At 38.1% G+C, this 18,991-nt stretch overlaps 1 protein-coding gene across 3 annotated transcripts in view; it reads right to left on the reverse strand.

Annotated features, from left to right (window-relative positions):
- Positions 1 to 3,755: 3,755 nt before the first annotated feature.
- fstl4 (follistatin-like 4) overlaps positions 3,756 to 18,991 on the reverse strand; it is a 206,657-nt gene continuing 191,421 nt past the window's right edge. For all 3 annotated transcript variants that reach the window (XM_040032271.1, XM_040032269.1, XM_040032270.1), the window contains 3 exons: positions 12,379 to 12,486; positions 6,952 to 7,061; positions 3,756 to 6,756 (listed from right to left, as the gene is read on the reverse strand). In XM_040032271.1, coding sequence (XP_039888205.1) covers positions 6,057 to 6,756; positions 6,952 to 7,061; positions 12,379 to 12,486 — 918 coding nt within the window. In that variant the 3' untranslated portion in view covers positions 3,756 to 6,056. The remainder of the gene's footprint in view (positions 6,757 to 6,951; positions 7,062 to 12,378; positions 12,487 to 18,991) is intronic.

Consider the following 18,991-nt stretch of genomic DNA (forward strand, 5'->3'; position numbering starts at 1 on the left):
ATTGCCTCAAAAAGCATTTAGGACAGACTGAGATATCTTTCCTCAGTGAGACTGTATCTCTTACCACCAACGGAGGTGGCTTGACCAGAACCTAACCAGATGTTGAAAGGTGTAAAATGCATCCATCTTTCCAAAACGTTTTTAGAACCTTTACTCAACCTAAAGAGCAACCCACAATTTTTCCTCTGTCAGTCATCCAGCTCACTGAACAGATTTTTCCATTTGATCAAATATAGATCAATCCACACTGAAGTGTCATTCCAATTTACACACAGTTTACTTTTTTGCTCCAGTCTGCTATGTCATCTTTTCAGTCTTCTGCTTATTTAACAAATTTTATCATGACGTTGTGCATTTAATAATAGTGTATGTATTGACTCAACTGAGCTCCAAGTGTCCCTCTGGGCCTTGAAATTCATTGTAAACGTGTAAGCTCTGTCAGTCTATTTTCTTTGTTGTTAATACCGCTGTAAACATAGGTCCATGTGATGAGGCATCTGAAATGATACAGAACAAGCATTGAAACCTGCTATAGAGCAAAAGGTCTTGACGTTTCAATGTACCTAAACCAATTTATACTTTTAACTTTTAATTTACTGGATAATGAAGTAGTGGCTTTTTGTTTGTATAACTGTTATTCCTGTAACAAAATTGATTAGCACTGTAACCTACTCTCCTGGTTTCTTTTCTTTCTTTTTTTTGCACACGTCAGATTCAGATCCAGGTGCATTAACCTCAACCTCTGGACTGCAGGAGGGTCATTTGTTTTGATATTTTTTTGATGTTTTGATACTCATGTCTTTTGCAAACAGATTGTAATCAGCTTGGAAGACAACAGAGACACACGTATGTTTGTCCAAAGACAAAGTCTTATCTGGACTTTTTTCAGATACAAGTCACTTGAAATGGCAACTGTAAGTTTATTGTTGCTGTTTCAGTGAAATCAAAAGCAGCTACTAATTAGATTTGTGTAGTCTTACACTTTTGCTGATATTTAAATGCAGCCAAAGTATTTTTAAAAATGCATTTTAGAAATCAGACAATATTGGAATCAGATTATAAATATCAAGAAAATTCCCTCATATCCTCATTATTTGCAGATGTGCTTGCGAGCTATAATCCTCTTGTGGTCTTAGTCGGATAAACGATGGTGTCTTCCTTTCTTTTCTGATTCATAGGAAATTGAAGCAGGTGTGAACAGGATGGTAATTGTCTGTGTGATCAGATTCACTTAACTCACTGTTGTTTGGCTCCAGGAAGTCTTTTATTCTGTCTTTCCCCCCTTTCTGTCACTCTTGACACTGATGAAAAGCATATTGACAACGTCTCTCTGTAAAACCGTGTAGCAAGTAATGGCCATAGATTGTTGGAGCGGGTTGAGCACAGAAAGACAATAGATTTCATGATCTTATGCAAGAGTGAAGGCCAGCTCGATGCCACCTCATCAACAGGCAGAGCCATAAAAAGGCTGTGAAATGGGCAGGGACGGGGTGAATGTCACAGGCAGTGCTAAAGTCTGTCTAACCTTGTTAGCTACAAAGTTTTCAAGGTAGACAGATAAACAATAGGTGTGTGTTTTGGTGGTCTTATTTGAAGACTGAATAACATGGCGTTTACCCATGAACCTGTACTGTACGTAAGATTATAACACTACCTATGACCAGCTTTGAGATGATCAAAGGCCTCAATGATTATAACATTTGAAGTTCAACACATTGGACATGAAAACAAGGAAGAACAAGTGCATTGTTCATACTGTTCAGATTTGTTATCTCACTGTGTATTGTTTTGAGTGCATGAACACTTATATCATTAGCACTGCTAATGTGATACCTGCAAAATCCACAGATTACAATGGATTCACTGTCTTGTTTATGTTCAACCAGCTAACTAGAACCATAATATACGTGACTGAATCAGCTGATTTGGATGTGTGAATTGGCATGAATATTTCCGTGACTACTACCAGCCTCAGCACGTGTTAAGCAGCACACTTAAAATCTTCAGCAATCATGGAAACAGAAGGTCAAAAAGAAAGAAAAAAGGGGATCTTTAACTTATGTCTCATAGTTCATGCAACCACTGCCGCCTTACACAGACTTTAAAGTGAAAACACTCAGCGATCACATTTGTTAAGCAATATGAAGTGACCACTGTTGAATGAGATGACAGCAATGTACTGAGCCTACTAGCAGCTGCTGGCAATGTGTGATTACAAATAATCTGATTTGATAACCATCGAATGACCAGAAAACACCCAAAATGGGTATCAAATGGGATTTCAGAATGCTTGAGTCTATTTGCAATGTAATTCATTTTTTATACTTGGCACTTGGACAGAATAATATAGAATATAGTTCTAATTACTAGCAAATTTGTGGCCATGTTCACATGCAAACCAGGTTAGATAAAGCACTATAAATGATCAAATTAGTGCAATAGACAAATTAATTAGCTAGCTTATCCCAGTTTCTAACAGTAATGAAGTGAAAACACACTTGAATGATTTTTACAATATATTTATTTCGATTTTTTTCTTACAAAACAATTCCCTCATAAACCAGAACACACAAAATGCATAAAGAAAACTGTACAGTCAGTTTTGTCATGTCTGAACGTGTTCTAAACATGAACAATGATATCTACAACAGTGGTTCCTATCAATGTCTATCACACCAAGCGGTTCAGCTCTTCAGGCCCCTTACTTTAGGGTTAAAGGAGAGGTACAGAAATAGTCATGTGACACTGAAGGTAGATCCAAACAAACAACATAAGTGAGCCAGTTATGTAGTTATATCAGCAAGCGCAGGTGCAGTCTCTTTGTTCTTGCTCTCCTTGACTCTAGTAGCAATGTTTTACTGCTCAATCGACCTTAAGAGAAAAGCTGAAAGACGTGACAATGAGAAGACATAAAAGTGACTTTTATACAAGCAACTGTGAACTGTATGTGACTGTGAGAGATCACCAAGAGGTCCGTGATCATACTGGAGGCCTATTTTCATTACATGCATGTGTTAAGAGTTGTCAAATACTGTTTATTACTTGATTAGAGCCATTGGGAAGTGACTTTGGATGGGATAGTGACTTTAGGAAGCATCAGAGCCAGATTTATTCTTTTTTTTGAGACAGAAAACTGGATTAAAAATTTAAGAAATTTCCATTATAAGCATGATAGCATAAATGTATGTCGGATATATATTTATATATATATACGTATATTTTTCTCTCCTCAGTGCAACAGTGGTCTAGGAAACATCATTGAATCTTTGCCTTCAGAAAGTTAATTCAGTCATACTTTCATGCCGGAACGGTTTTCATGGCAGATTAGCAGCAAATACCGAAGTCACAAACAAGAAGGACGAATCTGCTTCGCTCCTGTGTTCTACCCTACACATTGCATCGCATTGGGGACTGGAGTAACAGGCACAACTACGTATTAGGAAAAATGATTATTATTTCATTTAGGTTGCAGATACACCACGAGACTCCATTTGGATTTACAGTAGTTTTTTCACACTCAAGCTGGTCTTTGACATCTTGGTAAATGATGTTTAATTATGTCTTTAATATTCACGGTCTGCCATTAAAAGGTCAGGAACTGTTGGATCTCAAAGGCTGTGAGCATTTGTGCTGTGATGACAACATGTACAAGATATAAATTCACAAAAAAATTAACAAAAATATTCCTCTTGCCATGTGATTAAGCATTGATCCTACTGTTTTGTAAATTACTGTTTTTTTTTGTTTTTTTTTTTAAACGTGATTTCAATTACCAGCAAAGAATAATGCTTTTACCTACACAAATGTAAAATCTACGCTGTCACAAAGATCTTCAGAACACAGCTTCAAGTCCTGATTTTGTATTAGCAGCGTCTGAATTAATCAGATGTTAAGAACAGCATACTGTGAGAGAAATGCAGAGTGAATTAATTGAATAGTTGCCAAAAAAGGTCTCTAAAAAAAGAAGAGGGTCATGTTAAACACCTGTTTAATATGTGAGACAAGCAGGCCAACTGTGTGAGAACGTTACAATTTCAGGTGTTTTTATAACTGATTATAAAAACTGGCACAAAGACCCTGAGGCAGCTGTTGACGTGAGACAAAACTGAACTTGTACCACTTGAAACTCACTGTATGAAAATATGCCTGAAATGTAATAGAACTGCTTGTCATGGTGACTCGATGAATGAACAACTGTTTCGCACCAAGCTCATGTTTGATACTTATTTTAGTTACATTCAGTATCAAATGTAGAAGCATTGTGCGACTAGGTCAAATAAATGATTTTGATTTTTTTCTTCTGTGGCAAATCAGACTGTCCTTACATAATTGGCAGATCTGAAAAACTTTTGATTTAATTCTTTTTTTTAAACTTTATGTTCTGTATATTCCACATAACATCACATAAGTGCTTTTCCTAAAGTAGCTTACTAAAAGTCTCACAAAGACAAAAAGGCAAAAAAAAAAAAAGTAATTACCCCCAAACTGTAGCCAATTTTCATCTACTATGTAAAAGCCATCAAAAGTGCTGTCCAAGCTCTGCATTCATACATAGACTGGCACTAATATGAAAAGCCAGGAATGATAAGAGACTTTATGGTTCCAGTAATTTTTGATGACATTATTACATCTGCAGAGAAGCCGCAGCGCTATATTGCTGCTAATGGATCATCATTATGATGATTAGTGCAAGTGGAAAATGTAGTTACACAGAAGATGATGCAGTTCAACCACAGATAGGAAATATCTGCTATTTTGACAGATGGAGATTTGCTGGTGTTTATTCACTTGCTGCTCTCAGACAGACACTCTAGCCTTTTTAGTTCAAAAGTAGGAATACAGTGTTTAAGTAATAAACACACTTAGTACTTTTTGCAATTTGACAATTAATATTCCTGAAAAAAAAAGAAAACTGTTTAATACAGTACATATTGCTGTCAAAATGTATCCCTACTTTTGAAACAGGTTGCAAGACTTTGAAATATAGAATATATTTTTGTGTACATGCGTGACTTCTTTCCAGAAAGTTTTTTCTCTCACTAATTACCAAGTGAGAAGTGTCTAGTCTACCTGACTTGTTTGATCTTGATGCACGGCTCTCTTAGGAGATCTACAAATGCTCACAGCCTGTCAGATAGCAGCACTGATGCTACTTTGGCTTGGCCTCAGCATATGGGTCAGTGTAAACTGGAGTCATTACCCTGAGGGAATCTGCTAAGTGGTATAAGTGGCATTTTCAGGCTTCACAGCTCAGAGCTGTACTGCAGGTTCAGAATAAATGTGAAACAGCAGGGGACAGATTATAACATTGCAAGAGACCAAAAGATCTACTTTTCATTTCAGGTTAGGCTTCCACTGCAACCGAAACATCCATTGTCGACGGCTAACGGACCAATTGAGCTCTTTGGACAGACAATGTAAATAAGGGTATTACACGTGTATAAAGCCAACCTCTGCCAGCATTAGGAGAATGAAAGCTTTCAGAGGGAGAATACAGTACAATACCATGACAAAGGCGAGTAAACAGATGGTGGTGGTAGCTTTTAAAAGGACTCAGGACACGCACTCAGGACACTAAAGGCAGACGGGACAGACAGTTTGTGGTGATTATATACGGCACTGGTGAAAACGACAAACATTGTTGAGATAAACAAAAACTGGAAAGCTTTTTAGTCTAAAAAAAGTGAGCATTGTGCATAGTTCATAGTTTGTTATAACCCCTCTTCAGGTATCTATTTGCTGTGATAACATGGAAGGAAGTGCAATAATGTACAATTCTGTATAGTTAAGTGCACATAGATCACTGTTGCACTGAACGGCATTGACACTTTCTCCCAATATAAATATCACAACAGATTTTCGGAATATTTTCTCAATTACTCTATTTTTACGTGTACTTTTGTTACAACAAACCCAGGCAGGTTTCTCTCTTGCTCAGTCCCAGGGTTGAGTCCACAACTTATGTTCACATAAATCTTAATAATAGGTAATTTGGCCTGATCTTTCCATTTTTCCCCTAATTCTAAATCTTGTTCACTTTTGTTTTTCCTTGTCACTCATACCTCTCCAACCCAGACAATTGTGTTGCCTCTCTTGATGTCTGACACCTCGCAGTGCGGCGTTCTCTGTTTGCCATTAAGAACAAAGAGGGACTCGGCTGATGGTGTCACCAGATATTGTCCAAACAACCCACTGGAGACAACCACTCTGTTAGGGCCTCCCCAGGGCCAGGCTTGGGGGGCCAGGGGCTGCTTGAGGCTCCGGAGAACCTCGGTGTGGCCTGAGGACAGATCGGCAAAGAGCAGGTCCGTTCCTGAGCCCGAGGTGGCAACGGCCACATGCTGGTTGGACTCCGTGAAAGAAGGTTGAAAAACAAGATCAGAGACTGCCACAGGCTCGTCTATTTCCTGGTTCAGACTCAGCTCCCCTTGGAATGACACTGTCTGTACTATCAGCTTTGAGCTCTGTGGGTCAGGTGTCACAATGTAGCGCCCGTCTGGTGACACAAAAGCCTGGCCTGTGACATTGAGGTTTGGCCCAATCACGGTGTCTGTCACACTGTCGATCAGGAGCTGCTGTGGGGCGAGAAGGCTCTTGGTCTGGCACTGGATGAAGTAGAAGCCACTCAGGTGTGTGTAGGCCATGCTCACTGGGATGCAGCTGTAGTTCTTTAGGCTGATGGTCTTGACACGGTGAAGGGTCTCCAGATCAATCTTGTGAACCGCGGGCTCATTTTTGAGAAAGACAAAGGCAAACCTAAATTGGCAAAGTTCACAGAAGAGGTTAATAGCCTTTCTAGACTTTTTGTGCAGTGATTAATACACATCGAGGTTCTCATTATAATTCTCATTTGCTCTTTTCTCCTTTGCTTTAGTGGGACAGCTACGATGAGCGAGAGCAATAAGGTCACCTGTTTTAAGGTGAAAGGCTGCTAAATGGGTACGGATTTACCTCACGTGAGTGATGATGAGGTTAGTTGGAGGAATGAAGAAGTCGTTCACCCTCTGAAAAGTTGTACGTATGGCATGATGTACTTCACCCACACTGGCTTGAGGAATAACCTGTAGACAGTTCCAGAAAAATGTAAAATGAATATTTACTATTTAACACCAATGCAAATACATTATTTTAGTGGTTTAAACCCTTGAATGTTTTCAGTGTAATCCTTCAAAAGCCGAACTTCACACGGTCTTCAATCGGAATTTTCCTAATTAAGGACTATTTGACATTTTTTTTAAATTTTATTCACTCATTGATATTAAACATTTCTAAGATTTTGGAAATATACACTATGCACCTTTTAGCTATACAATTCACAGTTTAAAACAACACTTGCTAGAAAACTGTTTTCCATGTAACCACACAAATCTAATTAGAGTTTAGAATGGTGTGTTACATTTCACTGTCTTTGCTGCTGCTGTTGAGCATACAATGGGAAATTGGTTGGGTTGTAATTTCAGAGCAATATCCACATGGATTCCAGAAGCCATGGTTTCCCAAAAGAGCACTGCACTATAACAAGATATGCCTCACTACACGTAATGGGAATTATGTAGGCTGACATGATCTTAAACCAGATTATTGTAACCAAGAGAAACAACATTCTAACGAGTTGTTTAGGATTCCGATATGTGATTATTGTACCATAACAACTGTTAAAGTAGCCGTATACTTGCTTCACACCTATTCTTGCTAATCTTCTCTGGCAATAAAATTCAGAAACCACTTTAAAATCCTGTTATTAACATATAAAGCTCAGCATGGACAGGTCCCTGCTTACATAGCAGAGCATCTTAGTCCTTATCACTGCAGCCAGCTTCTCCGACCCTCTAACGAGGGTCTCCTCACTGTAGCACACTCTAATTTTAAAACCAAAGGTAATCATCACAATCACAGTCTTCCTCAGCCTATCAGGTTAGCTCAGTCTCTGATTTGTTTTGCACGACTGTTGAAATCACATTGTATAAGTTAGCTTTCCCTTAACCGTTTCCCCTTTATTTTGGGCCATAGTGGGCAACGATTTGTATGTATGGAAGTGTGCACCTTAGAATGAATGTCTGACTGTAGGGTTGTATGTATGTTTCTGGTTACGTGTCCGTATGTCTGAACACAGATGCTTACTTTAGTTTGCAGCTTTTAGCCAAACTGTGAAGCTTTGTCAGAATGCACTGCTTCTATCTTCTGTAAGAGAAATTACTGTAAGGCTCATATGTCAGGTCTTAAGAATCAGAGCTTGTTCGGGTGACAGCCTCATATATTGTGAAACAGATAAACATCTACATTATAAGACTTGAGCTGGTGAAGCACGGCCCTATCTCAGTTCTCCGTAAAGCATCTTGATTAGTGATGGTTGTCTAAGAAGCACACACCACAATAAAAGCCCCATCTCTCATGTCATACAGCTGACACTGAATCAGCATGCTTCTAAGGTGCTCGGAGAGCGCCTCCACTTTTGATACAGTCCTGATAAACCACCTTATCCAGGAGACATGCTTCATCATGTATACTGCCATGATCAGGTCAAATCTGCTTGTTTTCCTTCTCAGTTTGCAAACTCCTCTTTAGACACCTAGGAAAATGTTGCTGGAGAGCATACAGAATATTTTTTTAAACTAGAAAGAGCTAAGTGTTAAATCGAAATGTTTACGCCTTCAACTCCGAAGCTAAACCTCTACCTGATGCCCGGTGGGGGGGGGAAGACTGCATTTCTTCGTCAGAGCTATAAAATCTAAGGAAATAAAAATAGCAGTTTAAGTTTCTTTTGCTACACTACAGAAATACCCCTCAGAAGTGCTCTCTTTTCCCCCACTCTGCTGAATATCTCATCCATTTTTAACAAAACAGATCAGCTTGTTTCTCACTGCTTGCGAGACATGAAACAAGTCCTCATTAACAAAAAGTCATTACAACAGTTGCAGAATACAATGATGGGAGTTAATGAGGTTCAGTGTACTATTACTCATGTATTATTAGGCAACTCTGGTGGTCTGTGGGCTGCAGGTGTTTGCAACTTAATGCCAGTGGCTTTCCTTTTGTTATTCTTCATCCCTCGATTTCATATTCATGTACTCAAGACCAAGACTAAGGCCCAGTTGAGTTTTTCTCAGCCACTGCCTTGCTGGCTTATCTGACACCTAAGGGGGATTTTTGTTCTAACCAAGTAGCTTCTGAATCTCCACAACATTCACTCTGCAGATGCCCTGTGTAGTTTTTTTTTTCTTTTTCATTCTTTATCCAGCTACGTGATGTCTAAATTAGATGGCATTCTTCAAATACTCCATTATTTTTCCGCTAATTAAATAAATTTTATGAGGCATTTTAATATTACCCCATGCAAATGCATTCATTGTGCTTTGCTAATACACTCTTTTAGAGTTACTAGTTGCTCCAGGAGAGCAATAAAGCACACCCCGGGTCCAATGAAACTAAGAAGATCATGATTAATGCTTCATGCAAGAACAGCTAAAGTTAATGATTTGCATTTTTTAACTCTGTGTTTTGTATCATACATTTGTAAGACACAAACAATTGTTTATGTCAACTTCCTTTAATATGAAACAGTTGCTTGAGATTCTCTTACAAACATGATACAAATTTAGCTAAAATGAGCATTGAGAAAATTAAAAAACATATACATTTTAATAAAAGAACCATCAAATTAAAGAGCAAAATATGTTTAGACTTGCCTTCCAGAAAGATATGTCAGAATGTTCTGAACTGATGCCCCTATGGGCGCGACAGTAATGAATCACTGCTGCAATAATTAAAATCCTCTTTTATTACTTTAATTGACAGTACCTCTAAAGAGATGACAGGAAGCAAGTATGGAGAGGGCAAAGAAGCTCAAGCCTCCAGTCAGACTCAAAATAGCTTCATTATGGTTAGTGGCAAGGGTGGCGGATCTATTTCAGAGGTAGTGGGTGTATGTAAAGTTTTGGGGAAAGTCATGGTCTGGGTCGACAGCAACCTATATGTGAGAGACCTTAAAATAGCAGCTTGGTTAAGGTTGGAAAATTAAAAACAACATGTTTAATGGAGTGACGAATCAAGCTTCTTCATCTGGCAATCCAATGGATGAGTCTGGCAATTGCCAGGAGAACTGACTGCATTGTGCAAAGTGTAAAGTTTGGTGGACGGGGGATTAAAATACCTTTTATTAAGAGCATAAAAAAACTCATTTGATTTGGCCAGCCCAGGCTAAAAAGTTGCTATTTTGCTGTGTGTACAGAGGTGAAAACACAAACAAAAAGCAACAAAACCAAAAATAACAAAACAAAATCTATTTGTGCTTTAAATATCTTCTTAGCACATTAACACAGAATGAACTGACAGTCTTGAAGGCTATGACTGTCTATGCCCGGCAGAGATTCCTCCATTTGTCTTCCCTAATGAATTGACAATCACGTTCTCTTCAGTGCTTCTGCAGAATTACTGAGCCATCCTAAAACTTGGCTTCTTAAAAATGCCGCACACACTGAGATGAATGCACACCTGCGTGCAGCCGCACATCTCGAGTGCTCAAATTAACATGCACGAGCAGAGACACGCACTCACACACATGTATGATCTGCCGAAGCGAAGCGGAGCCTCTGGTAGCGACAGGCTGCTGCTGAACAGGTCAATTACATTCAGTCCAAATGATAATGACATTATCAGACCATTTATTTGTGGTGTGATCCATGTGGCCTCCAATCCATTATGCAGTTTGTCTGCAATTGCATTTTTTTGATTGATTCCTACCCTGTTCACTAATTATTCATTACTTCTGAACCATGGCAGGAAGAGGGGGAAATGAACAAAATGAAAAATAACAAAAATGCATTTTCTGCACAGCTGTTATGCAAAGCTGCTCTTTGTATTTGTTTCAAAATTAAAATAGGGAGAACCATGTTTTCTTCTGTGATGAAAAACATTGTTTGATAGAATTTTCTGCTGTTTTTAAGATTACAACTCTGATAGAAGTTCAAAACCACTCGAGCATAATCGCCGTGAGTGCTCCCCTTAAAACGGAATAACTACACAGAAACACATCTCCAGCTTATGCACCTACACTCTGTGAAGAAGTGCAAGCCTGAAGAAATTGGAAATCTATGCACACATATGGAGTCTGGCCATGTAGATTATAAATCAGTGGAAAACTGTTAAAACCCACGTACAGGCAGTTATCCTTTTCACTACTTTTTGATGCCAAAGCATAGTGGCACCTTGTGATCCGAAAGAATCTAACATTAAAACTAAAAATAATGATGTAAAATGGACCCATTACAGTATCCTGGAGAAGTGTTATTCATAGAACCATTTCACAAAAAAATTGAGAGCTTAAGAAATAACTGGAGTAGGGAAAAAAAATCTATACTGAAAATAAGTGAAACACACGTAAATTTGACTGTATCATTATTGCACAGTCCTTATAAACGTCTCCAAATCATAAAGACAGAAAACGGGGCCGCACTTAATTACAATGCGGTCCCTTCACCCAAAGAGACAAAGCAGAACAATAAACATGTTATTGTCATTTACAGAGATTACAGTGCGATCCCTTGGTAGCTTTACTCATGACACCATCTTCCACCGATGCACATGCAAAACAGGCAGACCTAAAAATACCAGCCCTTTAAAAACAGCATCATCCTCCATCGGTGCCGGTTCTGGTCTCTTCCCTCTTCCCTCCACCTTCTCGACCCTCTCTGCATCTTCCTCCCTATTCCCTTGTCACAACCCATCCCCTGAGGTGGATTAAATACAACCACACCTGTGATCATTTCTCAAATGTGAAGCCTCCAGCACCAGCAGCCCAAAGGGACGCTCGGCACAAGCCGACAACACCACAGCTGTGAATTGCTGTTTTGCTGGCTTGGTAAATGCTCTAAAACATACATAGATTAGTTTTTGTCACACAAATACTTATCACATAAACAAAGGACGCTGGCACACAAGTGTGCTCAATTAGTTATAAGCCAGGTTTTTCCTCGCTTGGTAAACTTTTTACAGCTAACGCAGATTATACTCTCCCAGGGAACGAATCAAGAGTTGAGAAATACACACCACCAAAAAGCAAGTGTAGACGGATGATAAAAAGCAGGTCTGTTTTGTAATTTTATAGCTGCTCTAAGCTTTGTTTTATGTTTGATGATTACAGTTCACTGATTAACAAGCGAGCCTGCGACACCGATGAGCTCCCTGTTCCTTATTAAAGAAAGATATCCAAAATAATAGCCTGTCTTTTTTTGCAGACAGGAGACAAAACAAAGCACAAAATGCTTAAGTGTCCCTTTAATAGTTAATATCCAGTTCCCTCTCATTCCCAGAGCTGTAATTTAAGTTGAACCATTTAGCTTGTCTATCAAAAGTAACTGCTGCAAAGTACTTCACACTTACCTGAAGTGTTGGGTGGGTTTTGTCCATGTCCCCCCAGGTTAGGACCCACACCTGGTCATGTGATTTGTCATAAAGCATCTTTACTGGAAAAGGGTCTGTTGCAACAGCCTGCAGGACATAAAGAGAGTGTGGGAGAAAGAAATAATTGTGGGAAATTAGTCCTCTTTACTGGAAAGGAGAATAGCTCATGGTGGTAGAAAATGCAGAAGGGGCAAAACAAATATAACAAAAAAAACCTATTAATTATCAGATTAAAGACAATTTAGAGAACATCCTGATCCTTTCATTTCATTCCCAGCAAATGTTTTACAAGGCAGTCTCTGTGATAAAAGGTATCCTGCGCACTTTTTTGATCGCTGTTTTCACAACCAAATGTTTTATCATATTATGGATGTAATGTGTTTCAAATGGCTTTACAATGTTTCACTGAGATTATAATAATAGAGTGCTGTTCCAGCAAAAAGGGGTGTAGATAGTAGACATACTAAGATGGCAAACACAGATGTGAACAAAGCAGGATTTAAAAAACCCTTAAAAATTGGCTTTGCAAATATACTAAAAAGAAGAAAAACTTGTTTAACACTTAAATCCTGCTAACTGCCAAATCTTTAAGAAGCTTTTAGCAACATGCTAAACGTTTTGCTTGAATACAATGGAGATAAAACAGGTCAGATTTTTTTAGAAGCAGTATAATCTGATCAAAACTAACTGAATCCACGTAACAGCTATACAGTACACATGATGCGTGGATTTGTGACAGAGCAGTATACTTGCTGACCAGAAAATCCACTCTGTAACACAGAGTCAACAGAAAACTCTTATCACATCAGGCCACTGACGGAGTGCAAAGGAGATAGGATATACAGATGTAAACAAAACCTGTATAATGTCACTGCTGAAGAGATTTTAGTTAAGGTATCTGACACACATCAGGTGACGAAAGCAGAAAGGGGAAGCAGTAAAGGAAGAATTGAAACGAGAGAGAAGGGAGAGGATGGGAATATACTAAACCTCAGATCTGTTGCAATGTCAACAATGAGGAGTAACACAATCCATTACCCTGCTTCTGGCTGGGTGGACAGGGAGCTGCTGACACCCTCACCAGTGGAGCGAGACCACAAGCTTTTTGTTCAGTAATGGGAGGTCCAGCCCTCTGTTCTGCACTGGTCAGCCAAGTGTCAACTCAGCATGTGCCTATGTATAGTATGAGCAGATGTATGCGTGTGTTGGTTTCTACATAATAGAAGCAGAGGTAAAGATGGGGTAAGGCCTAAATGCAGCAACCTGGAAGGCAGTCATTTAAAAGCCCAACATACTTAAGTGTTATTTAACGGTGGTCTTAAGGTCTGACTTACAACTTACAACAAGATATATATAAAAAAAACTTCTTTGTTTATGAAGTGATCACACTATTTTCTTAAGGATAAAGAATTTGGGGTATGCTTGTTTTGACTTAAAGAAAAGGGATTGATTTTGAGAGCTGTTTCTTTTCAGGGTGCCAAAACCATCCAACGCTGCTGTGCTCTGATTCCAACGAAAGATAAGTCGAAAAGGTTACGATGATAAATCTCAGATATACATTTAAGCGTCCTATTTTTTTTTCTTAGCATTTTGGTTTTTATTTTAACATTCTTTTTCTCAATCAAAATGGGATTTTGATGTTTGATTTTTTAGGTGTTTTGAACTTTACTCCACAGCAAATGAAATATCAATAATACATGCTGATTTTGTAATTTGTCTGTGGTTTGGTCTGCCCCAATTTTGGTTAAGAGAACTTTGGTCTAAAGAAATAAAAAAACAAATAAATAAATAGATGATTAGATTCACATAACAAGTAGATATATCATAGGACCAACAAACACAGTAAGTATTTGTTTCAGGCAAGCACACTAAATATTATTATTCAAAATGTGTGTGGCAGTGGTTAAATTCCATGAATCACAAATGTGACTTTGAAAAATCAATTTAAAAAAAAAAATCAGGCATATTGTTCAATAGTTTTTTGAATATACAGAATATATGTATATGTGTCCAATTTTTGACCTATTAGTAGAGTTGCATGGTTAGAGATGTGGACATGAAGTTTGGTAAAAAGAACAGCTGTGGGACTGCAATCTGAACTGATTCCAAAACACTTCATAGGGCTGCTTTCAGTGACTCCACTGGCAGATGACAAAAGAAAAAGATATAGTAAAGGTTGACACATTTTACAGTTTTTCTGCATGTCTTTCCAAGAAAACCCCAAACACAGTGATAACAATCTAAGCTGGCTAGATGTCAAAGAACTGTAGCAGCAAAAAACTTGAAACAAAGTAAATTTATAATTCTAGATAGAATCTGTGCTGTAGATGATCTCCTGTAGGTCACTTGACAGCATCCATCACTAAAACAGAAGTACAAAAGCACATGGATGCCATAGAGGACCACTTCTATCATTCAGGAAACTAGAATATCGTTCAGCTCCTTGAGCAAAGATGTTCGGTCGGGTTTAGAAAAATGAAAATTCATAACAAAATCTTAAACGACAACTCTGTGCAACTGATTTACTGCAGCCTCAAAATGAATTTAAACTTACTATTTAAGTGACTACACAGAGGTTTTTGCCATCTGGCGTTCTTTTTAATTAGCTGATGTGCTGTTTGTCTTTGGACCCAATGGGAGGCTTAGCTGGCACAGGTCTGACACATCATAGTCAAGGTTAGATCCCTTTGTTGGGAAAGATAACAAATGTGCCATTTTCTTGCTTGGAACAGCATGAAAACCACGCTAGCCTCTGTTGTTGTAGCTTCTCCACATGTTTACAACCTTCATCCTGGTGTCTTTAGGGAATTTTTGGATGGGAGGGTTCAGAAACATATGAAGGCTTTCTAAAAAGTGCACAACTTTTCACTATAATAAGCAAATGATAAAGCACCCAAGAATAAAATCAGCAGTCTGGGCATTTCCTTTATTTCTGCTTTGAAATATTTTTATTTTTCTTTTTTTTCCTGTGGATGGTAATGCTCTGAGGCTATACCATTGAAAACTTCAGACAGATATCATCTTTAAAAAAAAAGCAAGACCCATAGTTGATTGAAATTTCACTGTGATTCCCATTAAAGTTTCTTTAAAGGTTACCACATTTGAAGGATCTAGTGGATCTCCACTGACTCAGAAGTGAAGCTGTTGAAAAGGTTTATCATTTCATGGGGTAATAATTGAAATTTAGGTATCAAGCAAAGACTTTTTTGTTAAAAAAAATATTTTAAATGCCTGTAAGCAGGCACATTGTAATGCACCCAAATGTCTTTGTGCAACATTTCAGGTAATTTGTGCTGAATGTTTTCCTTTTGACGCATTAAGAGTATGACCACAGCATATCACCCAGTCTGTGCTGATGGAGATTCTTTTATAAGGTACTGCTTCTACTCCATGGTGCAAATCACAAATGTGCACCTTGAAGTGGTCGCAAGAGCATGTCTAAAGACCTTATAGACAGGACATGACATGTTTCACCACAGCATGCTGTGATGAATCTGGCAAGCTGAAATGAGGAGGCAAGCAGCCGACAGCGTGCACAAAAGGAAATATTGAGGGGAAAAGAGTAGTGTGCGTTTATGTGTGTGTGAAGTCCCTGAACTAACAACGCCAGTCTGTGTTTGCACGGGGACTTTTAAAGGAAAGCATACACGTTTGTGTTAATGATCTGGTCTCTTATTTTAGTTAGGCTGTGTGTGTGTGTGTGTGTAAACACACAATCCTGAATTAGAAAAATTACTGCTGCAGCATTTACATGGCCTTCCTGAATTGTGTGCAAAACCTTTTGATAACACCTAATATTTAGAACACCTCTATTGTTTCTTACCTATAAGCTTTATAAATACCATTTAAATACCATGCCATTTAGACATATACATACCATCTCATGTAAATCTTGAGGAGACTCAGATGGATGTTGTAAAATCATTGGCAGCGGTTACTTGCTATCAAAGAAAACAGGTCATATTATCACCCCATTTCATACAGTTATTCTTCCACTGAGAGCATGTTTATACTTCAGATATTTATTTTCTTCACTCCTTCTTTTAGATAAAGTCCTTTCCAATCTTTTGCCTACAGCTCAGCTGTCTGACTGTCGGCTGCAGACAATATAAACAGATCCTAGAGACAGGTTTGAGGATTTTGTTGCAGAGCACAGAAGACTTCCTTCACTTATGCTTTTTGGGATGTTTCTGAAAGGAGAGACATTGTTAGGACACCTTTCTAAGATTAGAATGAATCGATCATTCTAAATTTCCTATTTGATTAACACACACACATCTCTCTCTCTCTCTCTCTCTCTCTCTCTCTCTCTCTCTCTCTCTCTCTCTATATATATATATATATATATATATATATATATATATATATATATATATGTATATATATGTATATATATATATATATATATGACTGGATGTGTAAAGCGCTTTGGGGTCCTTAGGGACTAATAAAGCGCTATATAAATACAGGCCATTTACCATATATATATATGTGTATATATATATATATATATATATATATATATAGATATATCGTTCATCCGTTTCCCTCTGCCTGTGCTTTGCAGCCTGCCACCATCTCCCCTGTCTTAAAAGAAATGACAAATGTGTCTTGTGACAAAGGATGTCTTGAGATAACAAAGCAAAAAGAAAAAAAGAAAAGGAGGATGCATTAACCTCCTGCACCCAGAGACCAAAGAGGATCTTCAAGAAAGAGAGGGGGAGTGGAAGAGGCAGGGTATTGGGAGCAAAGGACAGAAAAGCAGTTTTACAGTACTGGATGAAGTTAAAAAAAAAAAAAAAGACAAGGAAAGCAGGCAGCTGATCACAGCTTCAAGAACCGCTTACTGTAGATGTGTGTCAGAATGCTCAAAACGGTAATATGATTTTATATTTGATCTGGTTTAAAATAACATCTTAATATGAAATAAAAACATATCCAGACTCAATCAAGTGACTACTGAGAACAGATAAGACAGATAACAGTTTTGGATCTTTGGTTCCCTCATTTTCTTATCCCAGACTTTAGTTCATTTCCCTTTCTTCTTTCACCTATTTCCTCTCATCCTGCACCTCAGTATAAATGATGCTGATCCTGGGAAGGACCCCTGAGGGATTTAATCTCTAAACAGCCGTTACAGGCAAGATAAATGGTAAGGCAGCTAGCACCCACCTGGGCACCATATTGTTCCTTGAAGTGCATTTGATTTATTTTACCTTGCATGTAGCTTCTTACATTGGTTGCAGTTCAGTAGTGTGTCAAGTCTGAACTCGGTTTGTCTCACAGTTTGATGTTTGACATATAGTGTAACTCTGCTTGAATGTATCCCCGCTAATTTTAAAGGTGTTAATTTTTTACTAATTTTTCCTTGAAATATAGTATACTTCAAGACAGGCAGACAAAAGGTTTTGACACATTTTTAACAAGTGAATGTCAACTGTGTTGACTGAATAAATGCCCATCACATTATGATTTGCCAGCTCTATATGTACAGTAAGTAGTTAATCCACGATAACTGTTACTGATGACTTGTGTGTAAATACTTGTACAGTGGTCCCACGTTTATCACGGGAGTTACGATCCAAAAATAACCCGCGATAGGTGAAATCCGTGAAGTACGCAACTTTATTTTTTACAATTATCATAGATGTTTTAAGGCTGTAAAACCCCCCAATACAAACTTTATGCACTTTTCTCAGACAGGCATGAACATTTTCACACTTTTCTCTCTTTTTTAAACACTCTCAAAGTTCAAATCTTCGTAGAAAAATTTGACAAGCTGAACGCATTCTGTACTGTACAGGAGACACGGCACAAGATTGACTGACAATGGTCTACAGCCACGCAGAACACAATGTAAAAAAAACCCAAACAAAACCAAACAAAAAAAAACCAAACAAAAAAAACCAAGGAAAATTGCACCAAAAAAATCTGCGAAACAGCGAGGCCACAAAAGGTGAACTGCGTTATAGCGAGGGACCGCTGTACATTATTTGCCGAGGTGGAGTGAAATTGTGAAAAGCTTGACAATATCTAGAGAGTCTGGACAGTTGGTTGGATGCTGCATTAAAGGTACTTTTACTTCTTTCTACACCAGGCTTCTGACTTCTTTACAGAAACATCTTCCATACAACATATGGGTGAGCACTGCACTATGCTAGCGACCAGGGCAATCATAAAAATACAGATATTTGTCTGCTGACGGGAGGTTGCCAGGGAATCTGCTAATGTGACTGAGTCCTAAAGTACGTTAGAGGATTAGGGCCACTGGAAAAAAAAAACCAATTCTGACTTTAATCTCAGAATTCTGAGAAAAAAGTCAGAATTCTGACTTTTTTCTCAGAATTCTGACTTTAATCTCAGAATTCTGACTTTTTTTTCAGAATTCTGACTTTAAAGTCAGAATTCTTTCCTTTTTTTTTTTTCCAGTGGCCCTAATCCTCTTCCGTACTAAAGATCTATGGAGAAGAAAATAAAAGTGACATGTTGTTGTATAGCAGTGAGGTTAGACCTTCTCATGTAGGACTCTGTATTAAAGGAAAAAAATATTAGACTTACATTTTGTTTTAATTCAATTTAAATAGTACATAAC

This window comes from Simochromis diagramma, unplaced genomic scaffold (genome assembly GCF_900408965.1).
Source record: "Simochromis diagramma unplaced genomic scaffold, fSimDia1.1 OVJJ01000216.1, whole genome shotgun sequence".
In the NCBI taxonomy this organism is placed as follows: Eukaryota; Metazoa; Chordata; class Actinopteri; order Cichliformes; family Cichlidae; genus Simochromis; species Simochromis diagramma.